This window comes from Embiotoca jacksoni, unplaced genomic scaffold (assembly GCF_022577435.1).
Source record: "Embiotoca jacksoni isolate LCO1_2020_lvr unplaced genomic scaffold, fEmbJac1.0.p SCAF_3, whole genome shotgun sequence".
Classification (NCBI taxonomy): Eukaryota; Metazoa; Chordata; class Actinopteri; family Embiotocidae; genus Embiotoca; species Embiotoca jacksoni.
In genome coordinates, this window is record NW_027185381.1 from 1,249,950 (window position 1) to 1,264,416 (window position 14,467).

Below are 14,467 nucleotides of genomic sequence, written 5' to 3' on the forward strand. Positions count from 1 at the left end.
AGAAGGAATGTGATGAGCAGTGGAAATGGAGGAATTTTAAAAAAAGTCAACTACCATAGGAACAAAAATAATATGAATCTTAACTTAAAGTTACAAAGTGGACAGCAAACAAATAAATAACATAAAATCAATGAATTGAGTATTCGTACACATGCATACTAAATGCTGAGATAGCTTTATGATGAGGGAACGAGACATCATGTTACCTGAGAGGCAGTTGAATCTAACATCCAGACTTTCAAGCGACACAAAATCAGACATGGAGGGCAGCTCAGTGATTCTAGGAAGGAAAGACACAGATTATAAAACCACGTTCAAAGCCCCTCACCGTTAAACATAGAAACTCTGAAATGTTTTGTGACTGGTTTTCAGGTTGGCGAGGTTGCACGAGTCACCTAAAAATCCCCAAAACATTACATTCAAAAAAGAAAAGAAAAGCCAAACATTGCAGTATGCGTTATGTATCACATAAGAAACGGAGCCGTTACCGGTTGTGAGCGGCGGAGAGCTGCTGCATGAGCGGCAGCCAGCAGGCAGCGAGGCCCTGCAGGGAGGAGATGCTGTTGTCGTCCAGATGCAGCTCTCTGAGGAGGACCTGGTTGTTCAGACCCGGAGGCTGATGGAGAAACAGGGAGACGATGTCGGTGGACATCGGTCACACGGAGAGGTTAGACTAACTTTACACTGCTGCTGCTGCTCCAGCAGAGAGTTACCCCATCCATCACTGTCAGCTGTTCCAGTCCTGCTAGTCATCAGTGTCGGACACAAACGATTTACACTGTAACACCAACTACTTCTGTTCTTATGAGCTTTTATTTTGTGTGAATTATTTTCCTTCAGTTACCTGTGCATGAAAGATTTTCAATTTTAGATTTTGTCTTTGTATTTATTTATCATCACGTGTGAGATTTCATGATCTTAAATTCAAATTTAGAGAAATCTGGTGCGCACGTATTCCTAAACAGCACCCTGTCATTTGGCCGAGGTGGCAGCATCAGACTGGATTGTACATTATGACTGAAATTAAACCAGCTCATATGCATTTGTAACACTTTCTAGCTTTTATTTTGAAGGTTTGGCACCACTGCCAGATGTTTTTGATCTCTCTGACAATAAATCAAACGTTCTAGAAAAGACAGAAAATAAAAGAAGAGAGCAGAATGATGTGCACCAATCACAGAATGATGTGCACCAATCACAGAATGATGTGCACCAATCACAGAATGATGTGCACCAATCACAGAATGATGTGCACCAATCACAGAATGATGTGCACCATCAGATCCAGTAGTTCCTTTGGTCATCAGCTGTTTACCTCCGTGAGGCTGTTTCCTCTCAGGTCCAGAGTGTGCAGCAGAGCGCTGCTCTCCAGACCCTCCACGCTCACCAGGTGGTTGTGTGAGCAGTCCAGGTGGAGGAGCGTGTACACGTTCCTCAGCCCTTTGGTGCTGATCAGCTGGTTGTGATCCACCGACAGTCTCTGCAGCCTCCTCGCAGACTCCAGACCAGCTGTGGAGGAAACGAAACCGAGAAGCAGCTCAGGGTGAGACTCAATATGAGCAGAAAACAAAGACTGATCATGTCTAAAAAAAAAAATACTGTCCAAACTACTACAGTTTATAGCATATGTTTAACATGGGGTCATGTGAATCAAGTCCAGGGCTGAAAAGAAGACAGATGCTGCCCCCTTGTGGACTACAGCAGACATGAAGTCTATTTATCCAACTACAAACAGATGAAAAGCTCATATTTGACACAATCACACATCAAAAAAGACAATTCTTTATATTTGATTTGTTTTCTTCCTTTCTGAAACTGAGTTCATGTTTAATGATGTATAATAAATGTTCTGGTTCTCACCGATGCGAGTGATGGAGTTGTGCGAGAGGTCGAGAACGTCCAGATTGTCGGCGCCACTTAAACCGTGGATGGATGTCAGTTTGTTGTAGGAAAGTCGAAGAACTCGTAAACTGCTCATGTCCTCACAGTCCACCGAGGAGATGTCGTTTTCCTACGACAGAACAAATGTCATCTTTAAAAAAGGTGTAGCTCAGCAGCAGTGAACTGATGATGCTCCGACTCCGTGTTCACCTGCAGATCGACGTAGCAGAGCTCTGCTAACCGGCTGAAGCCCTCCACGGACCGGAGGCCACAGCGTCTGAGGGTGAGGGACTGCAGCTGGAGACACTGGGCGAGAGTGGACAGGCTGCAGCCAGGCAGGCCCTCCAAGGTCACCGTGGTTACCTAAAAGAGAGACAAAGATGTTTTGGGGATCAAGAGTTACCTGGATTTAGGAGACAAAGTGTGACTTTTATTAATTTATCACTGATTTGCTGATATATTTGTTAATTTATCTAACGATGTATATTTCTGAACTCCTACATTTTTGAGCATGAGATGAAAAGACAGCTGATCTGAAATATTTGATATTAAATATGCTCCATCCGAGCATTCGTTACCTCTGTCAGGGACCTGCAGCCTGTCCTCTGCAGCAGAGTGTGTGTGCAGAGCGGAGGCAGCGTGCCGGCTCCGGCGGCTCTCCTCCGACTCCTGACGGACCCGTTCTGCTTCCTCCGGTTCTGGAGGGACAGTTCGGACCAGGAGACGCAGTCCTTCATCCAGGAGAGCCTCCTGTGTTCGGTGTGCTCTGGGAGGCTCGCCGGTAGAGAGCAGGAAGAAGAGGAGGAAGGCTTCCCTGCTGGATCCTGTTGGTCCGTAGTTTGGTACCCGGAGGCCTGACGGATGCTCTCCTGCTGTGGTCCAGTATCAGAGCCGCTGGTGCTGGCGGTGGACGCGTCGGGTCGAGGACGAGGGCCCGAGGACATCCATGTGGAGCTGTCCTCTCCCTGCGAGGTCACTGAGATCCCAGTGCTGTCGGCATGCTGAGATTTCAAGCTGGTATTTTCTCTTTTCTCCTCCTGTTCAGTTTCCTGCTTCCTCTCTCGGTCTCTGTTTTCTTCTTTGTCTTTTCTCCCATGATGCAGCTCTTCTGCCTCTATATTTCTTGTCTCGTCCTCCTTTTCTCCCACGCCATCCTTCTCTTGGTATTTTGTCACCTGTTGTTCCAGCTTTCTGTTGTTTGCTTCATCACCTTTATCCCCCTCCATTTCTTCTTCGGTGTTTCTGTACTCCTCTTCTTCCTTCTGCCTCTGAATCGGCTCTTCCTCTTCAGTTTTCTTCTCCTCTTCCTTCCTCACGATGCTTTTATTGTCCACACTACGTCTCCTGTCTTCGTCCTTCTTTCTTTTTTCTTCAACTCCCTTTAGTTGCATTTTATCTTCTGCGTTTCTAGTTTCTTCTTCCTCTCTCCTCATCTGTTCATCCCTCCTTTTCTCACTTTCCTTTCCTCTTTTTCCTTCCTCCTGCTTCATCCTCACCTCGAGCTCCTTAGATAGTCTCAACTCTTCCTCATCCCTCTTTTTCCTCTCCTCTTCTTCTGTCTTTCTCAGCTCATTGTTCAGCTTTATCTCTTCTTCATTTTTACTCATTTTGTCTTCCATCATCTTCATCATGTCTTTCCTCTTCATTTCCTCCTCATCCTCTCTTTTCCAACTCTTCTCCCTCTCTTTCTGATTCTCCTCCTCTTCCTTCTTCCTTCTCTCCTCTTCTTCCTTAGATCGCATTTCTTTTATTTTTCTCTTTTCCTCCTTCTTTGTCATCTGTTCTATGTTCTTTTGTTCTTCTACTCTTTTCATCTTTTCCTTCATCCTCTGCTCCTCCTCCATCTTTCTCCTGTCCTCTTTTTCTTTAAGTCTCATTTCTACAATTTTTCTCTTTTCCTCTTCCTCACTTCTTTTCCTCTCTTCCTGTATTTTCGTCTGGTCGTCCTCTTGCCTCCTCCTCTTGTCTTCCTCCTCCTTTTCCCTTTTGTCCTCCTCTTCCTTCTTCCTCTTTTCTTCTTCCTTCATCCTTTTCTCCTGCTCCTCCTTTTTCTTTTTCTCGTCCTCTTGCTTCCTCCTCTTCTCTTCCTCCTCCTTCCTTTTCTTATCCTCTTGCTTCCTCCTCTTCTCTTCCTCCTCTTCCCTCCTCCTCTTCTCTTCCTTCCTTTTCTCATCCTCTTCCTCCTTCTTAATTTTCCTTTCCTTTTCTTTTCTCCTCCTCCTCCGCTCCTCTTCGATCATCCACCTCTCTTGCGCCACTCGTTTTTTTAAGTTACTGATCACCTCCTGATTGATAAAGATAATAATTCGATTAATATGTGCTTTGAAATACATCAAACAAACTACAAACAATACAAATATTCATCAGAGTGGAAGAAGAAGCTGGAACCAGACTTCTGCTATTTGAACTCTGTGATTTATCACCACAAATACCTAAACACGTTTCCACTGATTTTATTCTAAGTACTTTAAATATTGATTAATTCCTATAAATATAAAATCATAAATACTTCATTTACAGTGGGAACCTCTGCAGCACGTCCATCTGCAGGAAAATGTAAAAGCACCTTTCAGACATACCTGCTGAAGCAGCAGCTCCTGCTCCAGCTTTTCCTGAGCTCTCCTCTCCATCACTTCAAGTTCCAGTTGATGAAGCTGAAAGCAAACAGGAGATTTATTTAAATTTAAACATCATCATACATGATGACCTTCAATGATCTCTTAGACTCCTTAGAAATAAATGGTGTGTTGCGTTCTGTTTTCTGCGTCATATCTGGTTCTCTGTGCACTTGACAAGTTGAAGCAGTTTTCCTGTTGTCTTTATTGACAGTCTCATTGTATGTTATTATACTTCTAGAAATGACAGGCAAAATGAGTCTCAGTAAAGAACACCGGAGGGCAGCAGTTTGCTCAGTGTCAGAGATGAATACTAGACATACCAGCTACTATCAGCCCTGTAAGAGATGAATCTCTATAGAGAGGATTACATACTCACCTGAAATGGGTACCAAAATGTATTCACTGCTACATAAAGTATTATCAGGACCAGTACAGAGTCACTGACCTTCTCCACCTCCATTATCTTCCTCAGCTCCTCCTGGAAGTCATTTTCTCTTCGTCTCCTCATCTCCTCACAGAGCTGCTTCTCCTGCTCGGCCTCACACTCGCTGACTTTCAATGTCGGTGGATTCTCATTCTCCGAATATTCATCTGCTCCAGCTTCACCTGTGATGAGAACATGTGACATGAACTTTTGCAGTGGTAAGATAAGGAGGAGGAGAGCCATGCATATATGCAACTGTACGTTCAGATCTTTCCCTTCCTGCTCTGTTAACTTCCATTAAACACGAAGCAGCAAAAGCAAACCACCTCAAATAAATCCTCTCCCAGTAATGATGTGGGTATAGTAGAAATGATCACAGTCAATTAGTAACAACTATTACAGTCATGGTGTTCTCGTTGGCTCAAACACTCGACAGCTTCATCACCATCAACTTCAGGCTTTCACTTATAAATTTAACTTTCAGTTCTCTGCTCTAAAATTGGGATTATGTGCTTCTCTGTGATATTGTTCCACATGGATGAGAACAAAAACAAGACAACAGTGACCTCTTGTGGACGGTTGTTCTGTTACCAGAGATGTTTCAGTGTATTATAGGATTTTGAACAAAGCCTTAACAGTGGAATAAAACATGTTGAATTTACATGTTGGCACTTTGTCATAAGAAAATACTCATAATGATTTTAAGTGCCAAAAACAATATTATTTGTCATGATTCATGCTGTTTATTATTTATAAGCGTTGTTGACAAGTCTTAACCAATATTTGATGCCATATTTAATGGAAATATGCACGTAAAAAAACAAAGGTGACCTATGACGAAGAAGGATTTCACCATTTGTAAATTCTTCTGTTGACACAATTTCAGTAGAATGAAATTAGATTTTTAGACAACACTTTATGAAACTTTGTTCTCTACCTTCATAGTTGGGACACACTCGTCTCCCTATTGGACCGTCGTCAGTCTTCTTCTCTTCTTTCTTTGTTTTAAAAATAACCTGCATCAGTAAAACCAAACATCTTAGGTCGTGTGCATTTGTATTATGTATTATGTCCCACAGTAAAACACCTGAGATTAGATTGGAGAGAGACACATCTACCTGCTCATTCAGTGGCATCACATCCTCATTGAGCTCACCGGGCAGATTCACGACACCGTCTGTGTGATGTGAACCAGGAAAGTCACAGAAAGCACAAATACAATCCACCAAAATGAAATCATGAGATTGAATGACGATGTCATACCTTCAAGCTCCTCAAGGATGAGTTTCTCACAAACTGCTGCTCTGCTTTTTGAGGCTGTAAAGTAGCTGAGTAGAGCCGCTGGGATCTGATCTGAGGCCTGCAGGCATAGAGTCGGTAAATATACGAATATTATTCACAAGGTGAATATAAGAATATTATTCACAAGGTGAATATAAGAATATTATTCACAAGGTGAATATACGAATATTATTCACAAGGTGAATATAAGAATATTATTCACAAGGTGAATATAAGAATATTATTCACAAGGTAAATATAAGAATATTATTCACAAGGTAAATATAAGAATATTATTCACAAGGTGAATATAAGAATATTATTCACAAGGTGAATATAAGAATATTATTCACAAGGTAAATATAAGAATATTATTCACAAGGTAAATATAAGAATATTATTCACAAGGTAAATATAAGAATATTATTCACAAGGTGAATATAAGAATATTATTCACAAGGTAAATATACGAATATTATTCACAAGGTGAATATAAGAATATTATTCACAAGGTAAATATACGAATATTATTCACAAGGTAAATATAAGAATATTATTCACAAGGTAAATATAAGAATATTATTCACAAGGTGAATATAAGAATATTATTCACAAGGTAAATATACGAATATTATTCACAAGGTGAATATAAGAATATTATTCACAAGGTAAATATACGAATATTATTCACAAGGTAAATATAAGAATATTATTCACAAGGTGAATATAAGAATATTATTCACAAGGTAAATATAAGAATATTATTCACAAGGTAAATATAAGAATATTATTCACAAGGTGAATATAAGAATATTATTCACAAGGTAAATATAAGAATATTATTCACAAGGTGAATATAAGAATATTATTCACAAGGTGAATATAAGAATATTATTCACAAGGTAAATATAAGAATATTATTCACAAGGTAAATATAAGAATATTATTCACAAGGTAAATATAAGAATATTATTCACAAGGTGAATATAAGAATATTATTCACAAGGTGAATATAAGAATATTATTCACAAGGTAAATATAAGAATATTATTCACAAGGTGAATATAAGAATATTATTCACAAGGTGAATATAAGAATATTATTCACAAGGTGAATATAAGAATATTATTCACAAGGTGAATATAAGAATATTATTCACAAGGTAAATATAAGAATATTATTCACAAGGTAAATATAAGAATATTATTCACAAGGTAAATATAAGAATATTATTCACAAGGTGAATATAAGAATATTATTCACAAGGTGAATATAAGAATATTATTCACAAGGTAAATATAAGAATATTATTCACAAGGTGAATATAAGAATATTATTCACAAGGTAAATATAAGAATATTATTCACAAGGTAAATATAAGAATATTATTCACAAGGTGAATATAAGAATATTATTCACAAGGTAAATATAAGAATATTATTCACAAGGTGAATATAAGAATATTATTCACAAGGTAAATATAAGAATATTATTCACAAGGTAAATATAAGAATATTATTCACAAGGTGAATATAAGAATATTATTCACAAGGTAAATATAAGAATATTATTCACAAGGTAAATATAAGAATATTATTCACAAGGTGAATATAAGAATATTATTCACAAGGTAAATATAAGAATATTATTCACAAGGTAAATATAAGAATATTATTCACAAGGTGAATATAAGAATATTATTCACAAGGTGAATATAAGAATATTATTCACAAGGTGAATATAAGAATATTATTCACAAGGTAAATATAAGAATATTATTCACAAGGTAAATATAAGAATATTATTCACAAGGTGAATATAAGAATATTATTCACAAGGTGAATATAAGAATATTATTCACAAGGTGAATATAAGAATATTATTCACAAGGTAAATATAAGAATATTATTCACAAGGTAAATATAAGAATATTATTCACAGTCCATCATGTTGTTTGATCCTGTTTGTTATGCAGTGGTGTGTGTCCACCACATACGTCACTCTCATGAATGTTCTTCATGTTTTGAATGTTCTTCATGTTTTGATGTTCTTCATGTTTTGAATGTTCTTCATGTTTTGATGTTCTTCATGTTTTGATGTTCTTCATGTTTTGAATGTTCTTCATGTTTTGATGTTCTTCATGTTTTGATGTTCTTCATGTTTTGAATGTTCTTCATGTTTTGATGTTCTTCATGTTTTGAATGTTCTTCATGTTTTGAATGTTCTTCATGTTTTGATGTTCTTCATGTTTTGAATGTTCTTCATGTTTTGATGTTCTTCATGTTTTGAATGTTCTTCATGTTTTGATGTTCTTCATGTTTTGAATGTTCTTCATGTTTTGATGTTCTTCATGTTTTGATGTTCTTCATGTTTTGAATGTTCTTCATGTTTTGATGTTCTTCATGTTTTGATGTTCTTCATGTTTTGAATGTTCTTCATGTTTTGAATGTTCTTCATGTTTTGATGTTCTTCATGTTTTGATGTTCTTCATGTTTTGATGTTCTTCATGTTTTGAATGTTCTTCATGTTTTGATGTTCTTCATGTTTTGATGTTCTTCATGTTTTGAATGTTCTTCATGTTTTGAATGTTCTTCATGTTTTGATGTTCTTCATGTTTTGAATGTTCTTCATGTTTTGAATGTTCTTCATGTTTTGATGTTCTTCATGTTTTGAATGTTCTTCATGTTTTGAATGTTCTTCATGTTTTGATGTTCTTCATGTTTTGAATGTTCTTCATGTTTTGAATGTTCTTCATGTTTTGAATGTTCTTCATGTTTTGATGTTCTTCATGTTTTGAATGTTCTTCATGTTTTGAGAACCAAATAAAGACTGGCTGTGTGGAGGAGGAACGAACCACCTGACAGTAACTGTAACGTTACTTTAAGTTCACAGAGTTCGTCACGAGCCTGTCGGACTCACCGCCGCCTCGTGACACGAAAACGTGTCCTGCTCCCCTGCGGTTCCATCAGATCCATCAGAACACGTGTCCTGCTCCCCTGCGGTTCCATCAGATCCATCAGAACACGTGTCCTGCTCCCCTGCGGTTACGTCAGATCCATCAGAACACGTGTCCTGCTCCCCTGCGGTTACGTCAGATCCATCAGAACACGTGTCCTGCTCCTCTGCGGTTACGTCAGATCCATCAGAACACGTGTCCTGCTCCCCTGCGGTTACGTCAGAATCAGAGATGACGACATGATTCAGCTCCTCCATGATCGACTCCATCTCATTAGCATCCGTCATGGTTAACGTTGAACCACCGCGACCGTTTCCCGTCTGGAAGTTGTGTGAAGTCGGTTCTATGTGCTGACACACTTCATGTTTGTCTGATAAATATTCTTTATTCTATTCGTCGAGGCTAATTTAACACATCTGCTAACTACCTTAAAAAATCGGAAAGACCCCGAGCGCGTCTCGAGGAACCTCAGTCTCCATGGAAACGGCACTGTGAACAACGCAGTCTCGTAAGGGACAAACTAAACAAAACGCAAAAGTGTTCTTATAGTGCGCACTTGCAAAGCAGCGTTTAATACTATTACAACTTATTTCTTTAACAGCTATCCATATCATTATTTTAATTGAAGTCAACTTGATTGATATTTGACATTAAATTTAAATCCTCCAGTCAGTAATATGTTGTTTTCTGTAGGCCGACGGTTAAAAGGCAAAAAGAAACACTTCGGTATTTAAATCATGAAGTAAACAGGCTTGGCCGACCTATTTTTTGGACACAGTGTTATTCAGATCTTGTAAATGAAAAGACTGGGTGTCATTATTCTCCCACAGAAGCTGTCAAATGTTCCCCACTTGCCAAGTGTGTCACACTTTGGCAAACTAAGCAACATGAGAACAGCAGAGCTGTTTGACTGCTGCGCTGCTCGGTGAAAATAAAATGTAGTGTCAATGACTTGTGTGGGCATTTGGTCAGCCGGCTAGAAGAGGTCAGTGAGCCTGAGAGCGTGGAGGTGAGTCACCGGACCACAGGGACAGAAATGTGTCGGGCTGCGAACAATGCGCACGTTTTCATGGCATTTGTGATCACAAAGACCGGTTCCTCTCTCCCGCGGTGACTTGTGTTGTCCTTCTCTTTGAGGAGATTCCAGTGGCCCACACAGGTTTTCCCATACACATTCCTGACGACTCTCTAAAAAGGAACCCAGTCGCCTTCCTCAGAGTTTCAAAGAGGAACAGCTTGTCCTCCATCCCAAACTGTTTGGTCAGGAGTCAGTGAGGCCGACTCTCTGTTCTCCCGACGCTCCTGGATGGAAACAAAACAACACGACGGCGCCACATCGGACTCGTTTTTCCTTTAAAGGCTGAAACTGAATTCCACAGTAACAATGACTACAACCCTGATGTGGCACAAGGTCAACACCTCCAGAGTCTTCACAGACACACTTTTACGAAAGGTCACCGCGGGTCAGAGCACAGCTTCAGTCCCGAGGCTGACGCGCAGACCAGGACAGCTCGGTGCTGCCCCCGTTGTCGGAGTCAAACTGCCCATCCCTAATGTTTCATTAGGTCCTCTAAGATTCATTGACCAAGTTCAATTGCTCAAAAAGGCTCCATCAGCAAGCCTTGTCTGCTCCGATTAGTGCCAGGCCCTTTGTCGGTGGGCAAGGTGTCCGTCGCTTTTGTTCAAGTGCACAGAACCCAGACAGCGACCAGACAGGACCGAGCTGCAGATTTACACAGCAGATTACGGCAGTCAATGGCGGCTCCAGCCCCAACGCAGCGGCGGTTTGGATAGCAGCCGCGTGTTTACACTGTCAAGGGGTTTTCTGTTACTGGTCTGTAGCCATTATCTTGGCAGCCTATCGGGCCCATCGTGTCCATCTGGGGCTTTGACGAAATAAGGGATTGGAGGGGGGAAAATGCCCTTTAACTTTCTCTTATTCTGAAAGGTTTACATTCATTAATAAACCATCTATGCTGAAATAAACACAAACAAAATTAAAAAATTAAATTTCCCCACCAGAAACAAACTCATATGTGAACTGAAGCTGACATTTCGACTCTTCTCCATGGACTGATCCAGATTAAAGGCGTCTGAGAGCAAAACGACCTGTATAGACACCTGGTAGTTTAAACATATCATGCGCACGTGAGGAGGGGGGTATTTAAACTATAATCCTGCACAAATGCCACTGTAAACCGAATCACTCCTGTGAGGCATGCTGGTAACTACCAGCTGTAGAATCACATCTTTCTGGTGCGATCGATACTCGGTGTCAGTTCTACCTGCAGGACAGCAGCTGAGACCGGTGCAGTTCACCCGGTTCATCCTCAACGTCCTGACGGAGATTATCAGTCCCTCAGAGGGCTGACAACAACGGTGAATCAGGCGGACTTGGATTGCCTTTCAAAGTGAATATCAGGCCGCCAGTGTGACCTTAGTACGTCTAAATCTGCTTCAAACGACAGCAGGACTACTGGAATCAGAAGTGCCTGACGAGCGCTCTGCAGGGGGTTCGTTTACTCCACAGATGCACACTTCTACCAGCTTTTATTCATTACTTCATCTCACTTATTTGTTTAAAATTCCATATCTATGCAAGTGATATCACAAGTTTTTGCACACGTCTTCTTTGTCTAACAATCACATGCTGAGAACAATGTTCGTCCTTGTGGCTATCGGCGGTGTCACTGATAACCAGCGGCTCAATGAAACGTTTGCTCTTTTATTTCCTCCACTGGGCGACTGAATAGTGTTCATGTCTTCAGAGCTTCCCGGTATGAACTCAGAGTTTTGTGTGTGGAGTGAAACAGGCTCTCAGTGAACACAGAAATCAATACATGGGAATTTAAATCAAATAAAAAGATGTGAAATAGAGATGAAGCTCTGATCTGGATTTCTGCAAATGTACAAGAACTATTAAATCTGATGTAAACAGTTATAAGATTGTTGTGTACAGGAGGTATTTTACTTTTACATCAGTGTTGTGAGGCTGTTGATGGAACTTTTCAAGAGCCAATAGCCTCGATTTTAAACTTTTCATTTATTTAATGTTATAAATAGAGTTTTTCAAGCTAGTAAATAATTTAATGTTGGATTTAGACTTGAGATTTAAATGTGTTTGTTTCTGCAGCCCACTGACGGGCCGACATTCACTGACCTGCATCTCTTTTACAGTCATTATTTTGTATATAATGTTGTCCATGAGTTTCAGTCCGGCTTTAGAGCACATAACAGTACTGAAACAGCACTTACTAAAATAATCAGTAACCTCCGACTGAACTCTGATGAAAATAAGGTCTCAGTTCTAATCCTGTTGGACCCGAGCGCAGCCTTTGATACAATTGGCCGCGATATAGATAGATAGATAGATAGATAGATAGATAGATAGATAGATAGATAGATAGATAGATAGATAGATAGATAGATAGATAGATAGATAGATAGATAGATAGATAGATAGATAGATAGATAGATAGATAGATAGATAGATAGATAGATAGATAGATAGATAGATAGTTCTATTAATCCCACAAGGGGAAATCTTTTCAAAATTTGATCATGATCAATCATCTTGAGAAGTTGGTTGGTCTGTCTGACAGTGTCTTAAATTGGTTCAAAACAAAGATCAGAGAGACAAAGTTTTATGTCAGCATTAGAGATCAAGAGTCAGAGAAACATGAGGGCTGCTGTGGGGTTCCACAGGGCAGCTGCCTCGGTCCTCTACTGTTCTCACTCTACATGCTGCCACTGGGGAACATCATCAGAGAGCACAAGGGTTGTTTTCATAGATATGCAGATGATACACAATATGCAGCTATGTGCTCCATCACTGAATGTCTTTAAGCAATAAATAAATGGATGAGCAATAATTTCCTAAAATTGAACGAGGATAAAACAGAAATCCTCCTCGTCGGCCCCAAAACAAAAAGAGACATCGTAGAAAAGTATCTGGGCCAACTAACTCCGTGGGTACGATCAGAGGTAACTAGTCTGGGTGTAATCTTACACTCTGATCTAAGTTTTAAGGGAAACATTAACAAGGTGACCAAAACTTATTTCTTCCACCTTAGAAACATAAACAAGGTGCCGTTTATAAATCAGACAGATGTTGAAAAGTTGATTCATGCCTTCATTTCTAGCCGATTGGACTACTGTGATAAACTTTTTACTGGCCGACCAAAGAAAACAACAGAGAGACTCAGCTCATCCAAAACTCTGCAGCTCGAGTGTTAACCAGAACCAAGAGGAGAGAACACACCAGTCCTGTTCTGGCTCCACTGCTTCATATCATAAATTGAATTGTAGAGAACGACCCAAATCAAGTCCACTTGCATTCATTTTTATGCATTTTATCTGTTTCTTATGCATTTTATCTGTTTTATCTCATTTCTTTTCTATATTTTTAAATGTTCCTTTATATTTGTTTTTATGTGAAACACTGCATGTAATTATTTTTGCTGTGAAGCACTTTGAGCTGCATTTCTTGTATGAAAGGTGCTATACAAATAAAGTTTATTATTATTATCATTTATTGTTAACACACACACACACACACACTGATAGACACACATGATGCCTGAGAGGGATGAAAGAACCATAGAGAGAGCAGCAGGTCCAAGTCTGATGGGCTCTGCAGGTCCCATGACTTGGCCTGGTGTCACAGGACAGTTACTGGGGGGGGGGGGGGTGAGGAGGCTTTAATACAGTTAATCCTCACTTTCAAAAAGCATCTCCACCTCCAGCCAACAGCCAACAGGCAACAGCCGACAGCCGACAGCCAACAGGCCGTGTGTGTGTGTGTGTGTGTGTGTGTGTGTGTGTGTGTGTGTGTGTGTGTGTGTGTGTGTGTGTGTGTGTGTGTGTGTAAATGTCTTGGTGGGCCTGGATGTTAGTACCTCTCAGGTTCAGAAGTTGGTGTGAAAAACACCTCGAGCTGACCGTGAGTTTAGTTCATTTTAAAATTACTCATCTCAAACGTGTCCGACCTTCTATCTGCTGCAGGAGTTTGAAGTCTGACCTCATAAGTCCTTAAAGCAGGGTTCATTTCTGAGAGGTGGCCTCACCATTAAACAGCTAACACATAGGAAAGGACAGTCCTTCACACCTACAATCACACCAGAGGGCAGTTTAGAGTCTCCAAAAACCTGCAGGACTCAACAAGGAAAATATTACACCTGGTGGCAAATCCATCCATCCATCCATCCATCCATCATCTTCCACTTATCCGGGTCGGGTCACGGTGGCAACAGGCCAAGCAAGCTGACCCAGACTTCCCTCTCCTCCACAACATTTTCCAGCTCATGC

General features: G+C 40.0%; 1 protein-coding gene across 2 annotated transcripts in view; it reads right to left on the bottom strand.

The window, feature by feature from the left end:
- lrriq1 (leucine-rich repeats and IQ motif containing 1) overlaps nucleotides 1-9,632 on the bottom strand; it is a 39,701-nt gene extending 30,069 nt beyond the window's left edge. Inside the window, exons 1-12 of one of the 2 annotated variants that reach the window (XM_069162784.1) lie at nucleotides 9,124-9,632; nucleotides 6,187-6,283; nucleotides 6,042-6,100; nucleotides 5,861-5,921; nucleotides 4,945-5,105; nucleotides 4,461-4,535; nucleotides 2,460-4,166; nucleotides 2,092-2,244; nucleotides 1,861-2,011; nucleotides 1,316-1,509; nucleotides 489-616; nucleotides 207-280 (exon numbers count right to left, since the gene is read on the bottom strand). In XM_069162784.1, coding sequence (XP_069018885.1) covers nucleotides 207-280; nucleotides 489-616; nucleotides 1,316-1,509; nucleotides 1,861-2,011; nucleotides 2,092-2,244; nucleotides 2,460-4,166; nucleotides 4,461-4,535; nucleotides 4,945-5,105; nucleotides 5,861-5,921; nucleotides 6,042-6,100; nucleotides 6,187-6,283; nucleotides 9,124-9,447 — 3,184 coding nt within the window. In that variant the 5' untranslated portion in view covers nucleotides 9,448-9,632. Of the gene's footprint in view, nucleotides 1-206; nucleotides 281-488; nucleotides 617-1,315; nucleotides 1,510-1,860; nucleotides 2,012-2,091; nucleotides 2,245-2,459; nucleotides 4,167-4,460; nucleotides 4,536-4,944; nucleotides 5,106-5,860; nucleotides 5,940-6,041; nucleotides 6,101-6,186; nucleotides 6,284-9,123 lie in introns of both variants that reach the window. The other variant, XM_069162783.1, reaches the window with a different exon arrangement.
- Nucleotides 9,633-14,467: the final 4,835 nt, after the last annotated feature.